The 24232-nt window shown below is 41.4% G+C and overlaps 1 protein-coding gene and 1 non-coding gene across 2 annotated transcripts in view; one reads left to right on the forward strand and one right to left on the reverse strand.

Annotated features, from left to right (window-relative positions):
* The window catches only part of AASS (aminoadipate-semialdehyde synthase), a 52055-nt gene extending 49369 nt beyond the window's left edge, over positions 1-2686 (reverse strand). Inside the window, exons 1-2 of the mRNA XM_004602060.3 lie at positions 2465-2686; positions 315-491 (exon numbers count right to left, since the gene is read on the reverse strand). Coding sequence (XP_004602117.3) covers positions 315-491; positions 2465-2674 — 387 coding nt within the window. The 5' untranslated portion in view covers positions 2675-2686. The remainder of the gene's footprint in view (positions 1-314; positions 492-2464) is intronic.
* A 20581-nt stretch (positions 2687-23267) lies between these two features.
* Positions 23268-23370, forward strand: LOC129401055 (small nucleolar RNA U13). The gene has a single exon (XR_008628077.1). It is a non-coding gene; the product is annotated as a small nucleolar RNA U13 (small nucleolar RNA).
* The last annotated feature ends 862 nt before the right edge of the window (positions 23371-24232 follow it).

Genomic DNA, 24232 nt, shown 5'->3' on the forward strand with positions numbered 1-24232 from the left:
GGCAAGTTGAGGAACTCAACTAAGAGTGCTCCACCCTTGCCCCAAAGCACATGTTCAAGTACTGTAACTGAAAATAAAGCATGAAAAGCCCAGAGAACCCATGTGGCAAAGTGTGCAAACACCATGGCCTGATGTACAACCCCAAGAGAGCATCACAACTAAAGAAACGGGCATGCATCACTGCTGGGCCTGGGTGCAGCCCCACTTATTGAACAATCACATCACTAACAATAGCAAAGGTCAGCAGGAAGAGGGAGGGAATTAAAAATATATATCAATCAGCTTTAGTATTGATAACATTGGTCACCAGTTACCTGTCTTAGAATCTCATCCAACAAGCCCATATTGGCCTCCTGAGCCTTTATTGTGTGAGAGAAGAATGCATAAGTCTTCTTGGACAATAACTTTTCCTCAAAGGGTCTTTTAACCCCCACAATTAGACATGCTTCAGAAATATCCTCCTGAATAATGCCTCCAGCTTTGACATATTCCTAGGAAATTCATTTTGATTGAAAATTATTTCCCTGATTTTGTCTATTCATATTTTCTTTAATAAACACATTTGGTATTTAAAGGCAACATTTTTGAAGAAATAAATATGTGTTGATTAGAACATATCAGAGCACAACTACATCAAATATTTATATTTTGCTGACTAACTATAAATCTAACAATCTGACTGTCTTTTTTGCCTCACCCCTCTCCTGAAGCATAGAAAACAAAAGCCAATTATTTTTTCTTATTTATTTTTTCATTGACATAACATTGATTTGTTTTTCTATCCAATAAAAAGGGCAATCGTCACACACTACTATTTAAGTTTATAATTTTCTCATAACCATTAGCACAATAATTTAAATATACTTTTGAAGAAAGACAAAATATCATTAAAAGTCAGGAGCACTGTAAATGAAGCTGAATTGTTTTTATAAAAGAATTTGATTGGCAGAATCCAAGTCATCTATTATTTTAATGAATATTGAGATCATTCTCAAGTGGAATGATGAAAGATTCATGTTAATTTAAATTAATCCAAAATGCTAAATAGGATTAGGCTAAATGAACATGGAAAATATAAACTGGTAATATCAACAAGAAGTATTAAAGAATAAATGCAAATATGGATGACTATATGCAGTTAATTCTCTACATACTAAAAGGAGAAAGATACTTTACAATGATGACAATGGCTTTCAAGCAAATAATAAAACATAGATTCCATGTGTCAGCTTAGCTTCAGTGTGATACAATGGGAACAGCATATCTCACTAAACTAATATTCATATCAAAAGTATTTTGTTGTTTTTCTTATTTTTGTTTTGGGACCATGCCAGTTGTGCTCAAGGCTTACTCCTGGCTCTGTGCTCAGGGTTCATTCCGAGTGGGACTCAGGAAACCATATGAGATGTTCAAGGATCAAACCTGCTCTGAGAGTGCTCGGGCTCCTCCTGTTAAAAGTATTTAGCAAAAATGCTTTGGGAGCAGCCAAAGTCAGAAGTCAAACATTCCCTTTAAGTCAAATGGTCTAAACTTTTCAAAAAGATTTAATATCATGGAAATAAAGAAACATTGAAGGGGAGGTTCTATTTTAGATGATAATAACTAAACTAATAATAAAGGCATCAAATCTTTATTATTTAACTCTTAATTAAAATAAGAGATATGTCGTTCATAGCTGGAGAGATGGTACAGGAGTTAAGGTCAACCTTGCATGCAGCCAACCCAGGTTCAATTCCCTGCACTGCATATGGTCCCACGAGTACTGCGAGGGGTGATCCCTACACATAGAGCCAGGAATAAGCCCTGAGTACCGCTCTGTGTGATCAAAAATAAATGAACAAAAAGAATAAAACTCTGTTCTATGAAGAATTTCCTGAGGAATAAGAATAGTATCTTTTGTTCTTTGCCTCCCTGCCCCAGAGTCAGCGCCACACACAAAGGACAGAATGACCAAAGGGGATCATCATCTAAAATCAATCCCTCCATCCCTATGCTGGAGAAAGCACGGGGTGGAGTAAAACACAATACTTACTGGTGAAATCTGGACTCAAATAAGGATTCTCAAGTTGCCACCTGGAAATCTGGTCATGAAAACTAAAGGTACACTGCTGCAGGTTATTTAAACAAAAACAATCATTGTATTTTCACTCAGCTGCTCTATTTTTTTTTTCTGATGACAAACAGGTCCACTGCATTCATCCCATTGCTCATCGATTTATTCAAGCAGGCACCAGTAACATCTCTCATTGAGAGACTTATTGTTACTATATTTGGCATATCCAATACGCACAGGTAGCTTGCCAGGCTCTGCCTGTCTCAATACTCTCAGTAACTTGCCGGGCTCTCCGAGAGGGGCGGAGGAACGGAACCCCTATTGGCCGCGTGAAAGGCGAACGCCCAACCGCTGTGCTATCGCTCCAGCCCTTACTTCATTCATACATATTTCAAAACTCAGAAAGTTTACCTGGTCATGAATGGCCCGCCGATTGGAAGGCTGTATTAGGACTTTGTATCCCAGGTTGGTGATGCTTTTGATATGCCTGGGAGCCAGAGGTGCCCTTCGCTCCCAGGCATTCACATCCTCTCGCCTCACAGCCATCACAGGTTTATGGTGAAGACCTCTGGAGAGGCAGAGCCCCAGCCTGCCTAGTTTGGTCCTGTGAACCCGCAGCATCTTGGTTTCTAATGACTGTAAAGACAATTCAAGAGAACAGGACAACAAAAGGCAACAGGGCTCACACATCAGTTCTGGTCTGCTGAGAAATCTGTTGTAAAATCCAACCAATTCCGAGAAAGAAAAAGAAAGAAAGAAAAAAAGAAGCAACAAGATAGAAAAGAAGGGAAGGGAAATCTGGATATAAGCAACCTGGATTTCCAAACATTAGGTTATTTACTTCCAAAGTAAATTTTTTTAAAGTACAGAGCAATGCATAGGACACTAACAAAAAAAATTAGATAACATTTTATCAAATATCAATTCATCACTAAGATTTTAGTAAGTTAGCCTACAACGCAACCACAGGAAAACAAGCTATGTCCATTTCCATGGTGTAACCAAGTTTGGAATCCTTTAACTGTGGACAAGAATCTTGACAATTGCGCTTCATGCCTGAACAGTCTAAGCCAGGGCTACTTAAATTCTTTTGTAACCTGTTGTCAGCCAACTCAGTTGTTTCTCCACGAGACATTTTGCCTAAGAGTTTTTCAGTAATTCATTGAATTCTTCTCTATATCACATCCCTTCCATCATAATATTAAGCCCAGAAGGCCAGAGAGCTAGTACAGCAGATTAGATGCTTGCCTTGCAGCCCACTGACCAGGCTTAAATATAGAACCACATATGGTCACCCAAATACTGCCAGAGGCACTTCTCAGCACAGATCCAGGAGTAGCCCCTGAGCATTGCTGGGTGTGACCCCAAGAAACCAAAAGTAAAATAAAGCCAGATCAATTGCACCCAGATTTCTAACTGTTCTTCCAGACTGCATAATTCCACTCATTTACTCAAAAATATTTATAGGAGTCTAACTACGGGAGCACAGAGAGGATATTATATGATTTTTTCAGTATTAACAGTATCTTCTCCTTTTCAAATGGGAATATAACTTGCATACATTTAAAAAGTCAAAAGTCATCTGAGAGACTGTAGGTTATATGCGTGAAGTTCTGAGTTCAGACCCTTGTGCACATGCGCGTACACACACACATAATTTCAGAAAATATTTTGTTTTATCATAGGATGTTAAACCTTTATTTTCTATGTTTAAGATTAGAATCAGTATATTAGGACTGAATAATTTTATAGAATCTAGAAATTTTTTAGCATTTACTGCTAGCATACAGAAAAAAAATCTTTGTTTTGTTTGGTTTTGCTTTATTTTGGTTTTAGGCCATACCCAGAGGTGCTGAGGAATCAATCCCAGCTCTCTGGGGAGGACCGTTTGATGTTGGAATCTAATCTGGGTCTCCTGTGTGCAAAACATGCACTTAGCCCATTGAGCTATCTCTTCAGCCTGAAAAATTTCTATATTTTTGCTACATCAGGCTGCAGTCTCTAAGTCAAATCCAACCCACATACGTGGAACATTTTTCCACACAGTGAAGCATACAAGTACATTCCCTAGGAGCAAACTACTTGCCTTCTAAACAAACTATTTACAGGACAACTCATAGCGCAGCAAGCTGAAGAAACAAAGCAAACAGCAAGAAGTCCAGAAAGAGAGAACTCAGCACTGACATCTGCCGATGAGCTCAGGCTAACTTTTAAAAGGATCCAAATTGTTGGTGATCCCGCTGGGTGTGGCCCAGAAACGAACAAGAAAAACATAAAAACCAACTCAAGTGTAGCCATGCAGCCCAAGATATAGTAAATTGTGGGGAGATGAGGCTCAAAGGGATCACTCTACTCAGGGCTCTGGACATAAGTATTGTCAGGGATTGAACCCTGGCATCATATCCAAAGCAAGTGCTCTATCCTCTATACTATATCTTCGGTCACTATAGTAAATAAATTTTTAAAACATGAGTTTGCAAAGGGGTGGGGTGGGGAGAGAGAGGGAACCTGGGTTGACCAGGGGAGGGCAATGCCACTGGCAGTGGAATTGGAGTTGGAACACTGAACGCTTGGAACTCTGTAATTTGTATAAATCGTGGAGCCAAATTTTTCTAAAAGTTAAAAGAAAAAACTTTAATATATGTATTTCTGAAGTGGGCCATGGTATCCCTGGCGTGGTGGGGAGGAGCAGTGGAATGACCCAGGGTTTGTAATAGGCTAAGGTACTCTTGGGAGGTGCATTTTATGTCTTTGATTTAAAGACATACTTTGGGGAGGTGGGTGTTGTAAGTATTTATCATTAATTTTTCTGAAAATGGTTCATTATGCTAAATGTTTGGAAGCCTATTATCCCAAGCTGGTTTCCATTACCCTATGCTTTCTTTCACTAAAGTCTGAGCAGCTCTTTTTAAAGGGGTCTTTGGCAATGGAACAGTGGGTAGGGCATTTGCCTTGCACGCGGATGACCTGAGTTCAATTCCTCTGCCCCTCTTGGAGAGCCCAACAAGCTACCGAGAGTATCACACCCACACTGCAGAGCCTAGCAAGCTACCCATGGTGTATTCAATATGCCAAAAACCATAACAACAAGTCTCACAATGGAGATGTTACTGGTCCCTGCTCGAGCAAATTGATGAGCAATGGGATGACAGTGATACAGTGATATATATACATATATATGTGTGTGTGTGTGTGTGATCCAAATCTCACTAAGACTGTGAGATAAGGGGCTGTACAATAGGTAGGGTGCTTGCTTTGTACACAGTCAACCCAGGGTTCCCCACCTGCAAAAATAATCCCTGAGTAAGCTCTGGCACCATCAGGTGTAGTCCAACCTCTTTCCTCACTGCCCCCGCCGCCTAAAAATGACTGTGAGATAGCTATATCAAATTTTATACGACTAAGTTTTACTTTGAAAGAAATCACATTAGAGGCCAAAGATAGCTCAACAGGCCAGAGCACAAACTTTGCATGCAGGAGCCTGAGTACAGCCAAGAGCAAGCCCGGAACATCACAGGTGTTCCCACCCTCCTGTTCCCTGTTCCCCACCCCATGCCAAAAAAAGAGAGAAATTACTTTATTTACAAAGCCAAGCCCAAATTCAGAGCATTTTCTCTCCATCAAATCAAAGGGGAAACATGAACAGAAATCCCAAAGCTCTTAAAAGAAACTCCAAAGACAAATGATTCCTTTAACCCAGAAATGATCGCATCCTCACAATAAGGTATTTCACATCTCACAGGTGACCAGACAAGCTTACAAGCTCTCTTCTGAGGAAAAATTCTGAGTGATACCAGGGAGAGATAGATTCAGGTCATCTCATTTCTCTCCTTACTCAACTGTATTTCATAGCCAGAGCCTTTTTTCTCAGCAACAACCTCTCCTTCCTCCTCCCTCCTTTTACAGGGCTGGGGAGAGTGATGTGAGTAGTGAGGCTAGGGGAGAAACAAAGAAGCACATAATACACACATGCACACATCTGTATTGCAAAGGCACACTTTTTTTTTTTTTGCCTTTTGGTTCACACCCGGCGATGCTCAGGGGTTACTCCTGCCTCTGCACTCAGAAATCACCCCTGGCGGTGCTCAGGGGACCATATGGGATGCTGGGAATCAGACCCGGGTAGGCCTCTTGCAAGGCAAACTCCCTACCCACTGTGCTATCGCTCCAGGTCCAGCAAAGGCGCACTTTTTACCGTGACTAGGAAAAAAGGTAGTCAGGACTGATGTTGCTGTCTGGGAACTTCTTTCCACTTTCACATGACAGGAAACACTTAAGGCATAAATTCTGGAACTTGGATGTCAAATATATTACAGTAATCACCATTGTTTTTATATTCTAGGCCAGACTCTATGATGAACTCTTCATAGTCGTTATTTCATTTCCTCCTTTTCATAGTCTTCCTAAGTCGTTACTATTATTTTCCCATTTTACAGATGAAGAAATTGAACTCAAGCCTGGCTCAAGTTATTGATTTGAAGCTGAAGCACGATTCCTAGATTAATATTTAACACTTGAGGTTTTTCTCTCCTTTGCAAAAGCCAACAGACCCACAACATGTGGTAGTGACGCATACATCTGAGATGCTTCAGAAATCAATCAGGTTCATAAGGCATATACTGCAATCAGTGTAATAAATGATCAGTTCTCCCCATGCTGCAGGGTGCCTCTGTCAACTCCTTTCCCATATGCCAGAAAAAAAAAAAAACAGAAAGAAAGAAAATCCTCCATGAGTTCCTGCCAAACTAAATTTTATACTTCTTGGCACTTAGAAAAGGGATTGGATTCTAGGAGGTATTACTGTGTTACTAATGACTTGACCCTTGAAACTTGGCTCCAGCATGGAACTTTCTGAACCTCTCCATTCTATGGCCACCAAGAAGTAAGTAACAGATAGAATTCTAAATTGCCTGGAGGTAGGTGTACAGTAAGTATCATCAAAATGCCCATCTGGGCTATTCTGAATTTCCTTTACCTGGAGTCTGTAGGTTTATTGGACAGTTAAGGTGATGTCTATTTCTGACCATGCCTGTCATCAAGCAAGGACTCCTGATTATCCACTGGTTCTTGTGAAATCAGTTACTTGACTATGCAGATGCTAATAATAGTCTGGGTTGCTTAAACAAGGAGGATATGGACCAGAGAAGGAGGGGAGAAGAAAAACAAATCAAAGAGCTGGTTGACAAAGGAAGAGAAATAAGTTAAAGAAGAGAAGAGTCACATAGTAAGGCATCAGTGAAACAACCCTCTCTCTGATGATTTCTTGTCTTCTCTTCAACCAATGAAGCACCAATATTTAAAATAGCATTAGAGCTAAATTTGAAAAATTCTGTGAAACAAGAATAGCATGAAGGTATGCTTTGGTTTTGTGACCCACCTAGCAGTGCTCACTCCTGGCAGGGGCTCAGGGAACCATATAGGGTGCCAGGGATTGAACCTGGATCAGCAAGGCAAGTGCTCTCCCAGCAGTACTCTCACTCTGGCCCCTAAGGTATGTGCTTTTCTTATCTATAATTGGTCAGAAATCTAAAAACTTTTTTTGAGTATCATTCATGGTAATAACACAGAGATTATCTACATAATCTCTGTATTATCTATATAATATCTGTATTATGTAGAGTTGAGATAGCACCGTGATTAGAGGGGTATACTTAAACATTCTTTGGTAGTTTTCTTAAGAGAAATGGGAAGGAAAATTTTAATTATATATAATTGACAGTTGGAAAGATGGTTAGGTGGGCTGACTGCATGTTTGGCATAATTAAAGAACTAATTTCTTTCCCTGGCACCATATACATGATGCCTTGAGACCTCCAGGTATGACTCAAAGGCCAAATCCAAAACTAAAAGCAAAAGCAAGATAAATATCTGATATGGACAGATAGATAGATGGATAGATAGATAGATAGATAGATAGATAGATAGATAGATAGATAGATAGATAAATTAGATGTCAGAAAAAGAGGCAAGTACCACTTAGGAAATTACATATCCTAGCATTTTCTCTCACTGGTTATGAAATAAAACATCATTATTGAAGACACTGCTGTCCTAAGTCACATGAAGGAACTAAGGAGGGTTTGCTGTGGGGGATTCATAAAGGATTAAATCTGAGGTCAATTCAAGAACAGAGGACAAGATAAGTTAATTGGGAAGTTTCTTTTATTTTGTATAATTACATTGTTTTAATAAGTCTAACTTGCATATTTTCTAGTATTTCAAGAAAAATATAAGAAAACCCAGAAATATTATTCAGAATTATTATTTGATCATAGATTAAGGAAGGAATTTTTTAACTTTCTTTTAGTAAATCAAAAAATATATTTCTGGGGTTATTTATGGTATGAATAGCATTATGCTAGGAACCTAAAAAGCAGCAGCAATTCTTTTTTTTTTTTTTTTGCTTTTTGGGTCACACCCAGCAATGCTCAGGGGTTATTCCTAGCTTTGCACTCAGGAATTACTCCTGGCAGTGCTTGGGGGACCATATGGGATGCCAGGGATCGAACCCGGGTCGGCCGCGTGCAAGGCAAACGCCCTACCCGCTGTGCTATCGCTCCGGCCCCCTCAGCAGCAATTCTGTCCCAACTCATTTTTACAAGTTCTGAGAGAGAATGAATAATTAAATGGACACAATCACAACCTGATGAATTACCAATTATTGATTATAACTTCATAATAGAGACAGAATAGACCCAAAAGAAGAGTTTAGAGGCACTGGTTGATAATAAAAATGAAGGTATAAGGCCCATTTAAGTACAAAATTTTCCATGTTTTATAAAAAAGCATTTTCCAATCCTTTTGGAAGCATTTTTCAATGCTTTATAAAAAAGCATTTTCCAATCCTCTATGAATAGCTCAGTATAGAATAGTCCACTATCTGGCTTATTTGTTTTTATGGAATTTGATTAACTTTTATGTACTTAGATTATTGCATTTGTTTGTTTTTACTCATAAATACTTATGCCAGAAAACAATGTATTGGGAGGATAGTACAGGAATTAAGGCAGTTACCTTGCACACAGTAAAATCCAGGCCCCAACTACCATCAGCACTACCAGGAGCAACCCCCACAGAGTCAAGATGGTCCCTGATGCTTGACACCCCCTAAAAACATGATTCATTTAACTGGTGTGAATCTTCATAAGTAAAAATGGTAGGTGGATGAATAGATACGCAACCATTGTGATCTTTCAATTCTTCCACCGGTTATCAAGCCAACGGCACTGAAATTTATTAACCACCTACATAAATTAGAACAAAGAGCAAACAAACGTAAGGACTTACGTATGAAAAGAGCTAGGACAGCTATGCCTCATTTCTAGAGCTTCTACTGAGACACAAATAAGGGTGAAAATTCATTAATATAGTAATAAAAGCCAAATCTCCAACCTGTAGTTGCCAGCGTTATATGCTCTTTTCTTATATTTTAGACTTAAAAAATTGTTTTTCTACTAGTGTACCAGAGAGACATACGGGAGGTTAAAACGCTTGCTTGCATGCAGCTGACTTCAGCTTGATCCGCAGCATGGCACCTCGTGGTTCCTTGAGCACCGCTGAGAAGAACCACCCCGCCTCCATCACAGAATAGCCCCCATTCCAGCATAGAATCTAGAGTAGCCCCCCAAAATAAAACCCAGAGTAACGCTGGAGCACTGCCAGGTATGACCTAAACATCAAAATAAATAAATAATGAAAGTTAAACTTCTACTAGAACACAATTAAGTAATTCAAATTGAACTAATCAAAGCTCACGAGGGGATTTCTCAATGTCAAGTTACTTATATGTTATTTATATGAATCAGGTGCACATTTGGCTAAATATTGCGAACCCAGGACAGAGTAGTCTTGCATAGGAGAAACTAAGACAATGGATGACAAATGTAAATGATTAAGATTCACCTTCTGATTCATTTTCTAAAAAGCAAATTTTTTTAAAATTATGTTTTCTCCCCTGACACTGTAAATAAAGATAAACAGCTCCATGGCTCTGAGTTTTGGCACATGCTACATAGTTAGTATCCAGGCAAAAATAATCCTGGAAAAATCTGAAACAGTTCCAGATCAATAGAACACATGATGACGATAGCCTAGAAATAATCCAAATATCTCTCCACCTCAAAGATTGTTAGAGCTAAGCTCGGGCACAACACTTACACTATAGTTTCCTCTAGCATAAGAACATGCTTTATTGCTTCCACATTAAGTTTCTTATAAAATAGCTAAAAGTTTTAAATAAATGATAAAATAAAATATTTAAATTTCCTCAAGTCTATCATCTCCTCAAAATTATCAAAGACAGAAGACTACAATTTATAGCCCAGTTTCAGCTTTTTCTTTTCTTTTCTTTTCTTTTCTTTTCTTTTCTTTTCTTTTCTTTTCTTCTCTTTTCTTTTCTTTTCTTTTCTTTTCTTTTTCTTCTCCTTCTTTCTTTTTTTTTAGTACCAGAGATCAAGCCCGGAGTCTCACATGTGCGAGGCAGCTGTTTTCTCCCTGAGTCATCACCCAACTCAAGCCCCTTCTGGCCTCTGCTCCACAAATCTCACTTCACTTACTTCTGAATACAAAGTTCAGCAGTAAAAGAATACAATCCTTGCATGTTTATTTGTCTTTCTTTTTTATACACTATGAGTACTTTGAGGGAATACACTGTGTTTTATTCATCACTGTGTCAGCTACTGGCACATAGTTAAGTCTTCCATGAAATGTGAGCTCTCGAATTCTTTCAAGATGATAGAATAAACAAATAGGCAAATTTCAATTGACATCATCAAAACTAGTCATGCAGGAGCAGAACTTATATCTCCCCTTCACATCTCTGCTCACACTACCTCACAAAAGTTTTCTTCTCAACCAATATCTAAGAGATCAGTGAGTGTTATGATATGCACCACTACTGGTTGGAAAATCCAAAAAGCTGCAAAATAGAGATAAGCATAGGGCTCCTTCTCTTGGCTTCAGTTTCCTCACCTAGACTGAATATGGACTCACGTGCCTCTCATCTTGAATATTCTCGTTCTGTTCAAGGTAGGAAGGACTGTCCACTGGATTACAAAAGTAGTAGAATTTTAGAACTCAAATAGGCACTGTGCCTTCTGATATCCCGCTAGAGTACACTGAACAAAGAAATCAAAAACAGTATGGCGAAAGACAGGACATTCACCTTAAATTACCTGCACTTGCTGCCCAGTAGTTCAGGACTTATAACAAAAAAGGGATACTTCAAAAAACTATGCCTAATTTCTCTAACATCAGACAACAAGAACTCATCCTCTTCCCATTAGTCTGCAACCCCCGCTTTTAACTTGGCCAGTCTGTTCTCTCTTCATCAGTAATGCCAATTCTTAACCTGTTATTGGAGCTTTATCAGAAATGCTAAATTGGTCATCTGCCTCTCTGGACTGCTGTGAAGTTTATCTGAGCTAATGTGGATAAAGCATTAAGCATTCCTTTGCATACCACGAAAACTGAGTAAATATTAAAGACACAAAGAGCCTCTGGGTAGGAAGACAGGCAAAGAGCTAGTATGCCTGGTCAGGACGATGGGGTTTGATTCCTGCCCATCTTCTCCCCTGAGCACTACCAGGAGTGATCTGTATGCATGAAGGGAAGAGTAAGCACTTAAGAGAGAGAGACAGAGACAGTGACAGAGACAGAGAGAGACAGAGAGAGGCTCAAAGCTACTTACTCCTCAAAGGTGAGGTCAGCCACCTCACTAACAGAAGAGAGTATACAGCAATTTGTTTGCACAGCATTGCAAGGCTTTTACAATGCTCTGTGTTAAATATGACCCCCACTGATACTTTTTCAAGAAAATATGGCTTTCTTCAACTTCACCTTTTAGGCATAGAGATGGAGGATAAGTAACTTACTATTTTAATACCGTACTTCTTCAAATTTAAAAACTTTATCACACTTTAGTAACTATAGAATAGGAGTGTCTTAACTCACAACTGATGATATCGTAGACTCAGTGAATATGGTGATAATGCTGTTGGTTACTTTCCATTACAAATATACAGGGTTTCTGTGAGTCTATGAATTCTACAGAATTGTTGTGACTTTGCCAAGGAAACATGTCAGTTCTTATGTTATTTCTACAAAAAATGTTAACAAAAGAACATTTGGACAAATGAATGCATTTTTGGTGAATGAGCACTACTCATATGCCAAAGATCATTTCCAAAATCCTGATATAAAGTCTCCTAGGAAACTTTTTTTGAATTTCTGTTATCAATTACAAGTGAGATTGATTACAACCATGATTTGCTGGAGAACAGAAAACTCTCTTCAGAAAGTTGACTTAGACCTTTGTTGTAACTCGCATTGCAGGATGACCACCAGGATACATTTGCTACATTGCTAATAGATCTTAAGTTCCTACAACACTGGCTCACTCAGCTTCATGTCTGTTCATGGCTGCCTGTGGGGGGTGGGGCGGGGGGAATAGAGATTGCAAGGGACAAAATTTAGCAGAAAGACAGAAGTCCACACAAAGTGCCCAGGATGGGTTGTTGGTTTTGTTTTCGGTGTTTTTTTTTTTTTATAATCACGTATGCAAAGCCACTTTCTGAGTCAGTGATCACACAGTTCTAAGTAAAGGTACATAATCCCGACTCTTTCTCCACATTAAAATAGAGATAATCCTTGGCGTCACCAGCAAAAATAAAGGTTCAATTTTGTCCAGATTACTGGACAGCACTGCCTCTGTGGTTCTCTCGCTCTCACTTCACACCCACCCCCTTAAAATCGGCGTCTGAGAAACCCATGCCTTCTGGAAGCTGTCAAGACCTGGAGCTGTGGCCAGCCAGGATCTGGTAACTTAACTCTCCAATTGCCCCCTCCCCCCACCCCCTCCCCCCGCGCCCTCCCATCTCTGCTACATGGGAAAGAGCAGCACCTGGTCCTCCGACGTACGCAGGGTGGGAAGCGGGGTGAGAAGAACAGAGCTGGGCCACGCGGAACGGAATTGGAAAGATTCGAGAAGAGGCGCGGTGGAAGGGGAGGAGGGGGGAGTCTAGGAGAAGGAGGGATCCCTCCCCTCCGCCCCGCGCCCTGCACACTCCCGCCCAATCTCCATCCACCACGAGTCCCCCACACGCAGTCCTTATACGCCCAGCCCCCGAGAGCGGGGCGTCGGTTCTTGCAGCTTCCACACCAAAAGTTTTTAACTCCCCAGCACTCGCCCCTCCCTCCCCCAACAAACAGAAAAAAAAAGAAAAAAGAAAGAAAGAACAGAAAAAGGAAAAACCCAATTACCATGCTTTCCCCCCTTCCCTATTCAGAAATGCTGAGTCTGAGCCAACTGCCCTCCCGGGTTCCCTGGGAAACATGCTCCAAGCTGGCCGCCCACTGGCGCTGCAGGAACCCGGCTCCAGCCTGCCGCCCCCCGCCCCCGAATGCAGCCCCGGGGGTCGCCCGCGGCGCCCCGGAGGAGGCCGTGCATCGCCGGGATGGTTCGTTCTAGTCCGTCGAGCTCCAGGAGCTTTCGCTGTAGGAGCCCAGTGTCCATCCGTCCAGCCCTGCCCGGCTGCCTTCCCCCGCATCCCCCCCCCCCCCAACACACACACATACACACACACACCCGCCCCGCCTCACCTCCTCCGCTCTCGGCGCCGGCGGGTCCCCTGCAGCCTGCGAGGTTCCAGGTCCAGAGGGAGGCTGAGATTGGGATGGGGGGGAGGAGTTTGCTCAACTTCACCAGGAGCCACGCCTCTTTCTCGCGCAGCCAATCCCTGGCAGCGGTGAGGGCACAACCTTCTTCTCGGCCAATCGGCGGCGCTGCCAGGTGCCAGGTCATGCCCTGCCCCTGCCCCTCCCCGAAAATCCTTCTGCCTCTTAGGTCTCTGACCTGCGGCCTTCACTTGGGTCCATCACGTACTCTCAGTTATTGACCAGGTTTGGAACTGCCGCCCATAGGAGGAGAGGAGGACGGGAGGCGACGGCAAATCGTTCTTGCATTGCCCCTTCGATGGACTTATTTTCTAGAAAAAAATACTTGGTGCGCTCTCCTGTCGTCTTCATTTTGCGGAATAAAAGATTCAGAGCATCTTCCCCAGCTTAGCAGCAAGCCTTTGACCCCAGAGGATAGCTCTTGGCACGACCTTAGAAGCCAGCAGGCCAAGTCTCTGAGAAATCAAGCATAGGGGAGCCACATCCAACAACTAGTTAGAGATCACGTGTATAAGACAAAGTCCAACGTTCTATTTTTTCAGCGTTTAGTCCCGACCAAGAAGCTCTAGAGGGACAAGGAAAAATGTATTGCCTGAAGGGTGGTCTCAGCACTGAGGATGAAAAACGGTCTTAAGTCCATCACTCATCCCTGTAGGAAGTCAGTGGCAGACATAATCAATCTTCTCTTCTGTTTTTACAGCACTAGCCTTGGATGTGTTTAACTGCTGAACTCTCAACAACAATCTAGAATTTCACTCATCTCCAACGGTGGAGGAAATGAAAATTTTCTCTGCAACTTGGGATCTTCTTTGCAGATGTTTTTTTTTTTTTTCTTGCTGTATCTTTGCTCTTTTCTTTGGGTGAGGGAGGGTGGGGCGAACATAACTCACAGGCTCTGAACACGAGGCAGTGCCTGAGGTAGGTTCCGAGCATTCATAGTTTGTGCTACAGATCTTTGAATGCTCTCTTCAGCACCCCCTACTGCTTAGTTTGTTTGTTTTCAGTTTTGGTTGGGGGAAGTTCCTCGACAGTATTCAGGGACTTGCTGTATTCTGGGGGTCTTGCTGGCACTGCTGGAGGGATCAGAACCAACCTCCTACATTCCCTCCCTTTTTATAATGCATCACTTCTCATTATTTTCACAATTTTTCTTAAATTCTCCTTCATCATTTCTTTCACTGTTATTGATATTGCAACGACCAGGGCTTCTTTCTCTCCCTCTCTCTTTCTCTAAGTCAATCTCTCTATGTGTCTCTATCACTTTCTCTCTCTCTCAAACAGGTCGTGTATGAGAATGGTTCAAATGAGGCTACACACAAGACATGCTTAGAGGTCACTATTCAGGCTGCGGTGCTCACACACCAGGCCCCAATGTTCACTGAGGTCTGTGCTCCAATGTGCAATTCTTGCCAGGGGATACCTTTTAGTTAGTACACACATGCTCGAACATATCAAAATCCCTGACCCTAGATAACAATTTTCTTTTAGCTACACTATTGCTTACAGGAGGGACGGCAAAAAGATTTCACTCCCCAGTCATGGTGCTCACACACACACACACACACACACACACACACACACCTGTCTGAACTGTAGAAGCACAAGGGAATCCCATAAAGCAGAAATACTGGGTTTTAGGCACATGAGAGAGCACATGGGATTGAACTCAAAACCTCAGCTTGACAGGTTGAACTCTACAAGAAGAAAACATCCAACCCCATCAGAAAATGGGGTGAAGAAATGAACAGAAACTTTTCGAAGAAAGAGATACAAATGACTAAAAGGTACATGAAAAAAATGCTCTGCATCACTAATCATCAGGGAGATGCAGATAAAAACAACCATGAGATACCACCTCACACCACAGAGAATGGCACACATCCAAAAGAACAAAAACAACCGCTGTTGGAGAGGATGTGGGGAGAAAGGGACCCTTCTACACTGCTGGTGGGAATGCCAACTGGTCCAGCTCCTTTGGAAAACAATATGGACACTTCTCAAAAAATTAGAAATTGAGCTTCCATTTGATCCAACAATACCACTTCTGGGAATATATCTCAGAGAAGCAAAAAAGTATAGTCAAAATGACATCTGCACTTATATGTTCATCGCAGCATTGTTTACAATAGCCAGAATCTGGAAAAAACCCAAGGGCCCGAGAACAGATGACTGGTTAAAGAAACTTTGGTACATCTATACAATGGAATACTATGCAGCTGTTAGAAAAGATGAATTCATGAACTTTGCATATAAGTGGATCAACATGGAAAGTATCATGCTAAGTGAAATGAACCAGAAAGACAGGGACAGACATAGATTGCACTTATCTGTGGAATATAAGATAACAGAGTAGGAGACTAATACCCAAGAATAGTAGTATATAATACCAGTAAGTTGGCTCCATAGCTTGGGGGCTGGCCTCACACGCTGGGGGAAAGTCATCCCAGATAGAGAAGGGAACACCAAATAAAATGTGATTGGAAATTCCTCGCGGGAGGGAGATGTGTGCTGAAAGTAGACTATAGATTGAACATGATGGCCACTCAATACCCCTACTGCAAACCACAACACCCAAAAGGAGAGAGAAAGAACAAACTGGAATGCCCTGCCACAGAGGCGGGGTGGGGTGGGGGGATGGGATTGGGGGGTGGGAGGGATACTGGGTTCATTGGTGATGGAGAATGGACACTGGTAGAGGAATGGGCTCTCAAACATTGCATGAGGAAAAAACAAGCACGAACATGTGTGAATCTGTAACTGTACCCTCACTGTGACTCACTAATTAAAAAAAAACTCAGCTTGCAAAGCACAACACTGAGCAGTACCCCTGGAGTTTTCTAACTGTTCCTGATTAAAAAAACACACACACCTTTGTAACATCGGTTCAAGACCTAAAGAATCCACTAGCTTCATTTCATCCTTCATTCCACCAATTTTATCTGTGCTGTTGACTTGGGTAAAGTAATATTACTGAGCGGGAGATAGAGTACAATGGTTAAGGTGCTTGCCTGGCTTGCAGCCAAACCTGGTTTAATACTAATACTGCATGGTCTCCCTACCACTGCTGGGAGTGACCCCTAAACACCTCTTGTGTGTACCCCATTTGAATCATTCTTATAAACAACCCGGACCAGGTTTCTTTAAACTCACAACTCTGATCATCTCGTTGGTCTGAGCAAAGCCGCAGGAGCTAAGCATTACCCACATTAGACAAACAAATTCTTCATAAAATGTGTGACTTGCTTCTGGTTTTACCCAAATAAATCATCTCAGTTTTGTTTCTGTAGCAGAACCAGCCAGAAACCATGATTGAAATACAATCTGTGCATTGGTCTCTGCTTGAGGATTAAGAGTCTAAATCAGAAAATTTTTCCTTCCAGAAACTAATCACGGGTAAATGACTTGCTCTCAAAAAGACGACAAAAAAACAACCTGATGTACCCCACCCTTATCTATTGCAGGGTATAACAACTATGCTGAGGATTCTTTACGAAAATAAATTGAGATGAAGTTCAAAGTGTTCGATCACGTCCCCACTCCCACCCCCCACCCCTTCCTCTATGTTCTGGGAACTCCGTAGGTGCTTCTTTGGGACAAGTTGCAGACTGTCCCACCAAGCCCTAGTGTGTAATTTTCCACCCTGTTCCTCTAATCTTGGGTGCTTCTGCAGCCTAGTTGTTACCTGGGGACTGTGGCTTGCAGCATTCCCTAGGGAACTGGAGCAGATATTGGAAGGTGAGACACAGCTTGCAGAAAATCTCTGAGTACAGTTTCGATAACAACAGTGAGAGGAGAATGAAGTGCGGATCTAAGTGCAAATAAAATCACCACAACAGAGCATGTATCTTTCATCATTACCAACATGCACCTACCTGGATCAGACAGTTGTGAGTGTCTGAGCCCAGGGCTTGACTGTGCTTACAAAGGCGAGATCACCTAACCCCACTGAATGCAGTTTCAGAACATAAGACACTGTTTGAAGATCAGAATTGACATTGGGAAGAACAAAAACACGGTGAGGGATTCTACTATAGACTGGCATGATCCAAAAGCAGCTTTATTTGTTTGTCATGGCTTTCCCCAATTTTTTAAAGTATAAGAAACCTCAGGGCAATAGGACTCATATCCAGAGTTGCAGAAGAAAACGTATTTCCTGGGGGCTGGAGTGATAGCACAGCGGGTAGGGCATTTGCCTTGCACGTGGCCAACCCGGGTTCGAATGCCAGCATCCCATATGGTCCCCTGAGCATCACCAGGAATAATTCCTGAGTGTAGAACCAGGAGTAACCCCTGTGCATTGCCGGATGTGACCCAAAAAGAAAAAAAAAAGAAAAAAAACATATCTCCCTTAATCACCACACTTATTTAAAGAATGTATTTTGTACAATTTTCTCTGAGATTGTCTTTCACTTTGTTTTTAAAATGACCTCCAAGAGAGAGAGTAAAAAGGGAGTTCTCCTGCCACAGAGGCAGGTGAGGGGAGGTAGGGGAGAGGGGGGAGGGATACTGGGAACATCGGTGGTGGAGAATGGGCACTGGTGGAGGGATGTGTACTTGATAATGATTGAAACATGAGCACAAATGTTTGTAAGTCTGTAACTGTATCTCACAGTGATTCATTAAAAACAAAAATATTTTAAAAAATAAGATACATGAACCACTTATAAAATTTAACTACAACAATAAAAACAAGTGCATCAAATAAATAAATAAATTCTGTAGCATTATAGCACTGTTGTCCCGTTGTTCATCGATTTGCTCAAGTGGGCACCAGTAATGTCTCCATTGTGAGACTTGTTACTGTTTTGGGCATATCCAATAGCTTGCCAGGCTCTGCCATGTGGGCAGGATACTATCGGTAGCTTGCTGGGCTCTCCGAGAGGGTTGGAGGAATCGAACCCAGGTCAGCTGATGCAATGTCCTTCCTGCTGTCCTATCGCTCCAGGAAATAAATACATAAATAAAAAATAAAGTGACCTCCAAAATAAATAACACATCAAAAATAAAAACAAGAGGCTCTGCCAAGTGTGTTTAACTTGAGAAATTGGAAATTATTATTTATTTTTAAATATATTTTATTGTCTACCTATCTGTATTCTCATCTACATATGAAGTATAACCCTCTCTAAAATGAACTTCTATTTGATGGTCCAGCTCCTGTCACTTCTTCAGTTAAACACTTCTTGAAATGTTTCAGCAGATGTGACTTCTACATTCTCTCTCCTACTTATGTATCTGCTTCTTTTATTGGTCTGCCTCTCTTACTGTTCTCACCACTAACATAACCTTATGTTAGTCATCTGAAATTATTTTGCTTTAACCCTCACTTTTCATTGCCATCAAACCTTAAAAACTTAAAGAAAAGCAGCTCTATCTACACTAGCTTAGTCTTTTACTTTCGAAGAAAGTGTGTTGATGGTAGGTGTCTGTATTTGTCCATGGTTTCCAGGTACTTCAGTGAAATTACTGAGTAATAAAGATGCCCAGATTTAAAAACAGAAAAGTAATAATTATGGAAAATGAGTAAAAAGTGTCTTATAATTAATTACCACACCATATTTGATGGGGTTCAGACAGTAGGCAACAAATCATAGAGGGAAATATATATACATGTGCCTATATACATAATTTAAGATACATATACATATACAGGTTCCCAGTATCCCTCCTGCTGCCTGCCCCTCCCCCACCGCTGTGAGAGGACATTCCTTCTTTCTCTCTCCCTTTGGGTGTTATGGTTTGCAATACAGGTACTAAGCAGCCATCATGTTTGAATAGTTTTAAGACCTTGAGTTGTGTTTGCGGGAAGAAAGTGTAAGAGTAATGTTTATTCTCCTGCAAGTCACACCCACAAACTGACCAGGATGTTATGTAATCCCACCAATGGCCAAGATTCAGATACTATATAAAACAAAGCTCCTAGAAGCGCACGGCCACAAGACCTCTTATAGTCTAGCCCACTGATATACCTAAAGCAGCACACATGCGTTTGGTTTGAACATACTTGCTTGTATTTTCTTATATACATTCTCTGTCCCTCTTGGAGAGCCCAGCAAGCTACCGAGAGTATCCCGCCCACACAGCGGAGCCTGGCAAGCTCCCCATGGCATATTTGATATGTCAAATACGTAACAATAATGGGTTTCATCCCCCTGACTCTGAAAGAGCCTCCAATATGGCACCATTTGGAAGGACGAGTAAGGAGTAAGGAGAGGTTGCTAAAATCTTAGTGTTAGGACGAATGGAGATGTTACTGGTGCCCGCTCAAGCAAATCAATGAACAATGGGATGATAGTAATACAGTGATACATATACAAGAGCTCATATCACCCAAACCTTAACAACATGCTAGTGATATCCTACAGAATATCTTAATGGCTCCTGCCAAAATAGAACAATGTTCACACTGTTTTCTATGTGAACACTCTTGTAAGCATGTTCAGCAGTTCTTCATAACAGACAATACAAAATATATTCCTTCATTTGTGTTTTGGGACAGAGCTTGGGACTTGGGATGAAAACATCCCAAATTTGGTGGTGGGAAGGTGTAATAGTGGTGGGATTGGTGTTTGAATATGAAATGTAATCAAATATTGTGAAAAAAATTATTTCTTTTTATTTTTTTAAAAAAGCAGAAAAGTATATTTGAACGTATAAAAGAAAGGGAAAAAACTTCCCATGAGGGGAGGAATTTGGTACAGGACCAAGTTAAATATGGATCATTTTGTGGAGTTAAGAACTCCACAAAAGATATCTTAGGAAGAATTTCCTTAGGAAGTAATAATCCTACCAAGAGAGAAGCTTTCTGAGGTAGGTCAACAAACTCAGTTTTTCCATAAAGTTAAAAACTCCACAAAATAGGGAAAGTGGGTCTTTATGTTACTTCTCAGGTGACAAGAGTGTTACAGAGAATGTAGGCATTGTACAGAGAGCTCTGGCTGACTTAGGTCCTTGGGGTTAGCTATTTGACCATTTGCCTTAGGTATTATTGCTCATTATCTCTTAGCTCTGGAGCAGAATCTATGGTCTTGAGAAATTGCTAACTTCCCTTCCTTGTGGAGAGCCCAAATTGTTGCAGGAATGTTTGAAGTGTGCAATAGAGACAGCTAAAATGAAAGTGCTCACAGCAGCTGGCAAGGAGACACAGAGGCTTCTTCTTTCACTTCCATGACTTCAGCACCACCGATTGATCTGGGTCTCAGAGAGAAAGAGATGATGGTACAAGCACACTAGGTAAATTAGGGGATGTGAAGGGACTGTGTGCAGGGACCAAGAAAGGCAGCAAAATCTGATAATGACTCCTGGCACGAGCAAAATTGAGAGCTGGGTGTATTTGTTTAAAGCAGGCAGAGACTATGTAAGAACTCAAGTGTGGTGTAGCACTGTAGCACTGTCGTCCTGTGGTTCATTGATTTGCTCGAGCGGGCACCAGTAACGTCTCCATTGTGAGACTTCTTGTTACTGTTTTTGGCAGATTGAATATGCCATGGGTTGCTTGCCAGTCTCTGTCATGTAGGAAGCTGTGCTGTACTAAAACTATACTTGTGCCACATGACAGTGGTGGATTTTAGCTGAAAGAGATGTCTTAGGAAGAGTTGCCTTAGGAAGCAATAACCCTGCCAAGAGAGAAGCTTTCTGAGGTAGGTCAACAAACTGGGTTTTTCCATCAAGTACCAGAAAAATAAGCATTTTAAGCTTTGCAGGTCAAAAGACCTTTGCCACAGGTATCCAGTTCTGCTAATCAGAGCATCACAGCAGTCATTTTAGAAATATCTAAATGAAGGGGCCTGGCTTTGTGTCAATGAAACATTCTTTATAACCAGGAATGTGACTCAGTGGTAAGGACCTCGCCCTGATGTTGGATATTATAGGTTTGGACCCCAGCACTGGAAGAGAAAAAAAAATGTCATTGGGGCCAAAGAGCTCATGAGGCTGGATTATATTCTTTTCAAACAGAAGGTCCAGTTTTAAGCCTCCGCACACAGCAGGGTCTCCCAGCACTGCCAGGAACGACCTCTGAATACCGAACCAGAAACAGCCCCTCAATACTGCTGGGCATGCTCCCAAACCCAAAAACATAAACAAAGCAAATAAAAATACTTTCTTTATAAAAACAAACCACAATCCACTGTGGGATGGGGGTCAGAATTTGGAGACTCTTTGCATGGGGAGGAGGAATTCTACCTTATTACTTCTCTCCACTGACTGCTGGCACCTTCGACTCACTGATCACAAAGACAGTTCTGGGTTGGTGTCATACATAAAGGTCAGATTCCCACCCCCAGGATAGAGCAGACAGAGAAGGGGCAAAAGTTATAGATAGTTCAAATGTAAGGGTCTAGCACAAATTCACTCTGCAAGAGCTGATTGAAATGAGTGAATCATATGATCTGTGACAGGGAATCACTCTCCTGTGGTTGAACATTATCAGGGAAATGATCACAATTGCAGGCCTGACTGGGCAAAGCTGGCCACAGGCTCGGTGACTCCCCTAAGAGTCCACGTGGTTCCCGCAGCTTCTCCGATGCTTTATTTAGGAACCCCACTCATCTCTGAGCTGCCACCACAATCGAATGGAATCCTAATCTCTATCCTTTGGGAATTCCAGGCGACTGATCAAAATGCTTGCCCTGGGAAAGGATTTTGCATATGAAGTGAATGAGAAAAAAAACAATTCTTTTAAAAAGTCTTAACCAACTTTTTTATCACGATATTTGTTATGATAACAAGGATAGGACTCAGAAATTTCTTCACAATTAAAAGGAACAGCAGATGAAATTTTTTTAGAAAGCCAGGTTTGAGTAGGTCCCAAATCCAGCTCTCACAGTGAATGTCTCAGACTCCTTCTGACAGGAAAACCCCCTCCACTCAAACAGCATGGTAGGTCAACAGCCCTGACACTGGAAAGCTGATTGCTATTCCACTCAAGCAGCCTTTCTCCTGCCACCATCTTTGGCTTCCTCTCTTCTCTGGTCTCTCCTTGCTTTAGTTTCATTCTTCCTGAGATACCAATGAGGTTAGAAGTTAAGGCATGCGAAGCAGTTGGGAGCTGCACTCAGATTCCATCTTGATTTTTGTCTGTATCAGTAAGTCAATCTGTCTCATTATGTTTCATTTTTTCTTTCAGGATGGGGAGAGGACATAGTGCTGCCTGTTCTCAAAATAGATGAGCTATTATTCATTCTTACTATTTTATTTGATCTCATAAAAAAGAAAAGACTTCCCTTGTCTTTTCTTTGTATTAAGAATCCACTCTCCTATACTTTACTGGGGTGGAGAGAGATTAGTTGGGTCATACCTACAATATTCAGAAGCTATTCCTGGCTCTGTGATGTTCCTGGTTTATTGCAGGCAGTGCTCAGGGGACCATGCAGTACTGGGGATCAAACTTGGGATTCCTGAAAGCTCAGGTTGGATCAAGCATGTGCTTTGTCTATTGTACTATTTCTCCAGCCTTGTTTACACCTTTGAAAAAGCAATTTCTGTAATTTTTTTCTTCCTATTCTTATATGAGCTGGTTTCCATAAAATATTGGTTTCAGATCCTTTTGCTTTTCATAAGCATGATGATCAAGTGTTTACAAGTCTAATAACATGTGACTCCCTAAAATCCTATTCCAACATTGACATAGCACCCATCAGTCTTTTTTGTGCCCATCTGATATCAAAATTCTTTTGAAAATTAATTTCTTTTAGTAATGACTCAAATCAGGACCAGAAATACAAAGGATTGATGGCAGAAGAATTTGTTTGGTTGGGTGTTTGGTTGGACTGGAGCAATAGCACAGCGGGTGGGGCGTTTGCCTTGCATGTGTCTGACCCAGATTCAATTCCTCCGTCTTTCTCGGAGAGCCCAGCAGGCTACCAAGAGTCTCATCCCCATGGCAGAGCCTGGCAAGCTATCCGTGGCTTGCTCATGGGTAGGGAGAATCAACATTATCAAAATGGCAATTACTCCCCAAAGCATTATACATATTCATCACAATCCCTATAAGGATACCCATTACATTCTTCAAAAAAATGGAACAAGCAATCCTGAAATTCATATGGAGCAACAAAGGTCCATGGATAGCTAAAGAAATTCTTGGGAAAAAGACAATGGGAGGCATCAACCTCCCCAACCTTAAACTCTACTACGAAGCGGTGATAATTAAAACAGCATGGGACTGGAACAAAGGCAGAGCTGCAGACCAATGGAACAGGGTGGAATAACCCTGCACAGAACCCCAAATGTATGATTATTTAGTCTTTAATAAGGGATCAAGAATGTGAAGAGGCAAGGAAAGCCTCTTTAACACACGTTGCTGGCATAACTGGACAAATACATGCAAAAAGAATGGGCTTAGGCTTCAACCTAACACCATGCGTAAAAGTCAGATCAAAATGGCTTAAAGGCCTAAACATCAGACCACAATCCATATGGTACATCAAAGACAAGGTCGAAAAATCCCTCCATGATATTGAAGCTAAATTATCTTCAAAGATGACACGCAACTGATCAACCAAG

The sequence above is a fragment of the Sorex araneus genome, chromosome 1 (assembly GCF_027595985.1).
Source record: "Sorex araneus isolate mSorAra2 chromosome 1, mSorAra2.pri, whole genome shotgun sequence".
Lineage (NCBI taxonomy): Eukaryota > Metazoa > Chordata > Mammalia > Eulipotyphla > Soricidae > Sorex > Sorex araneus.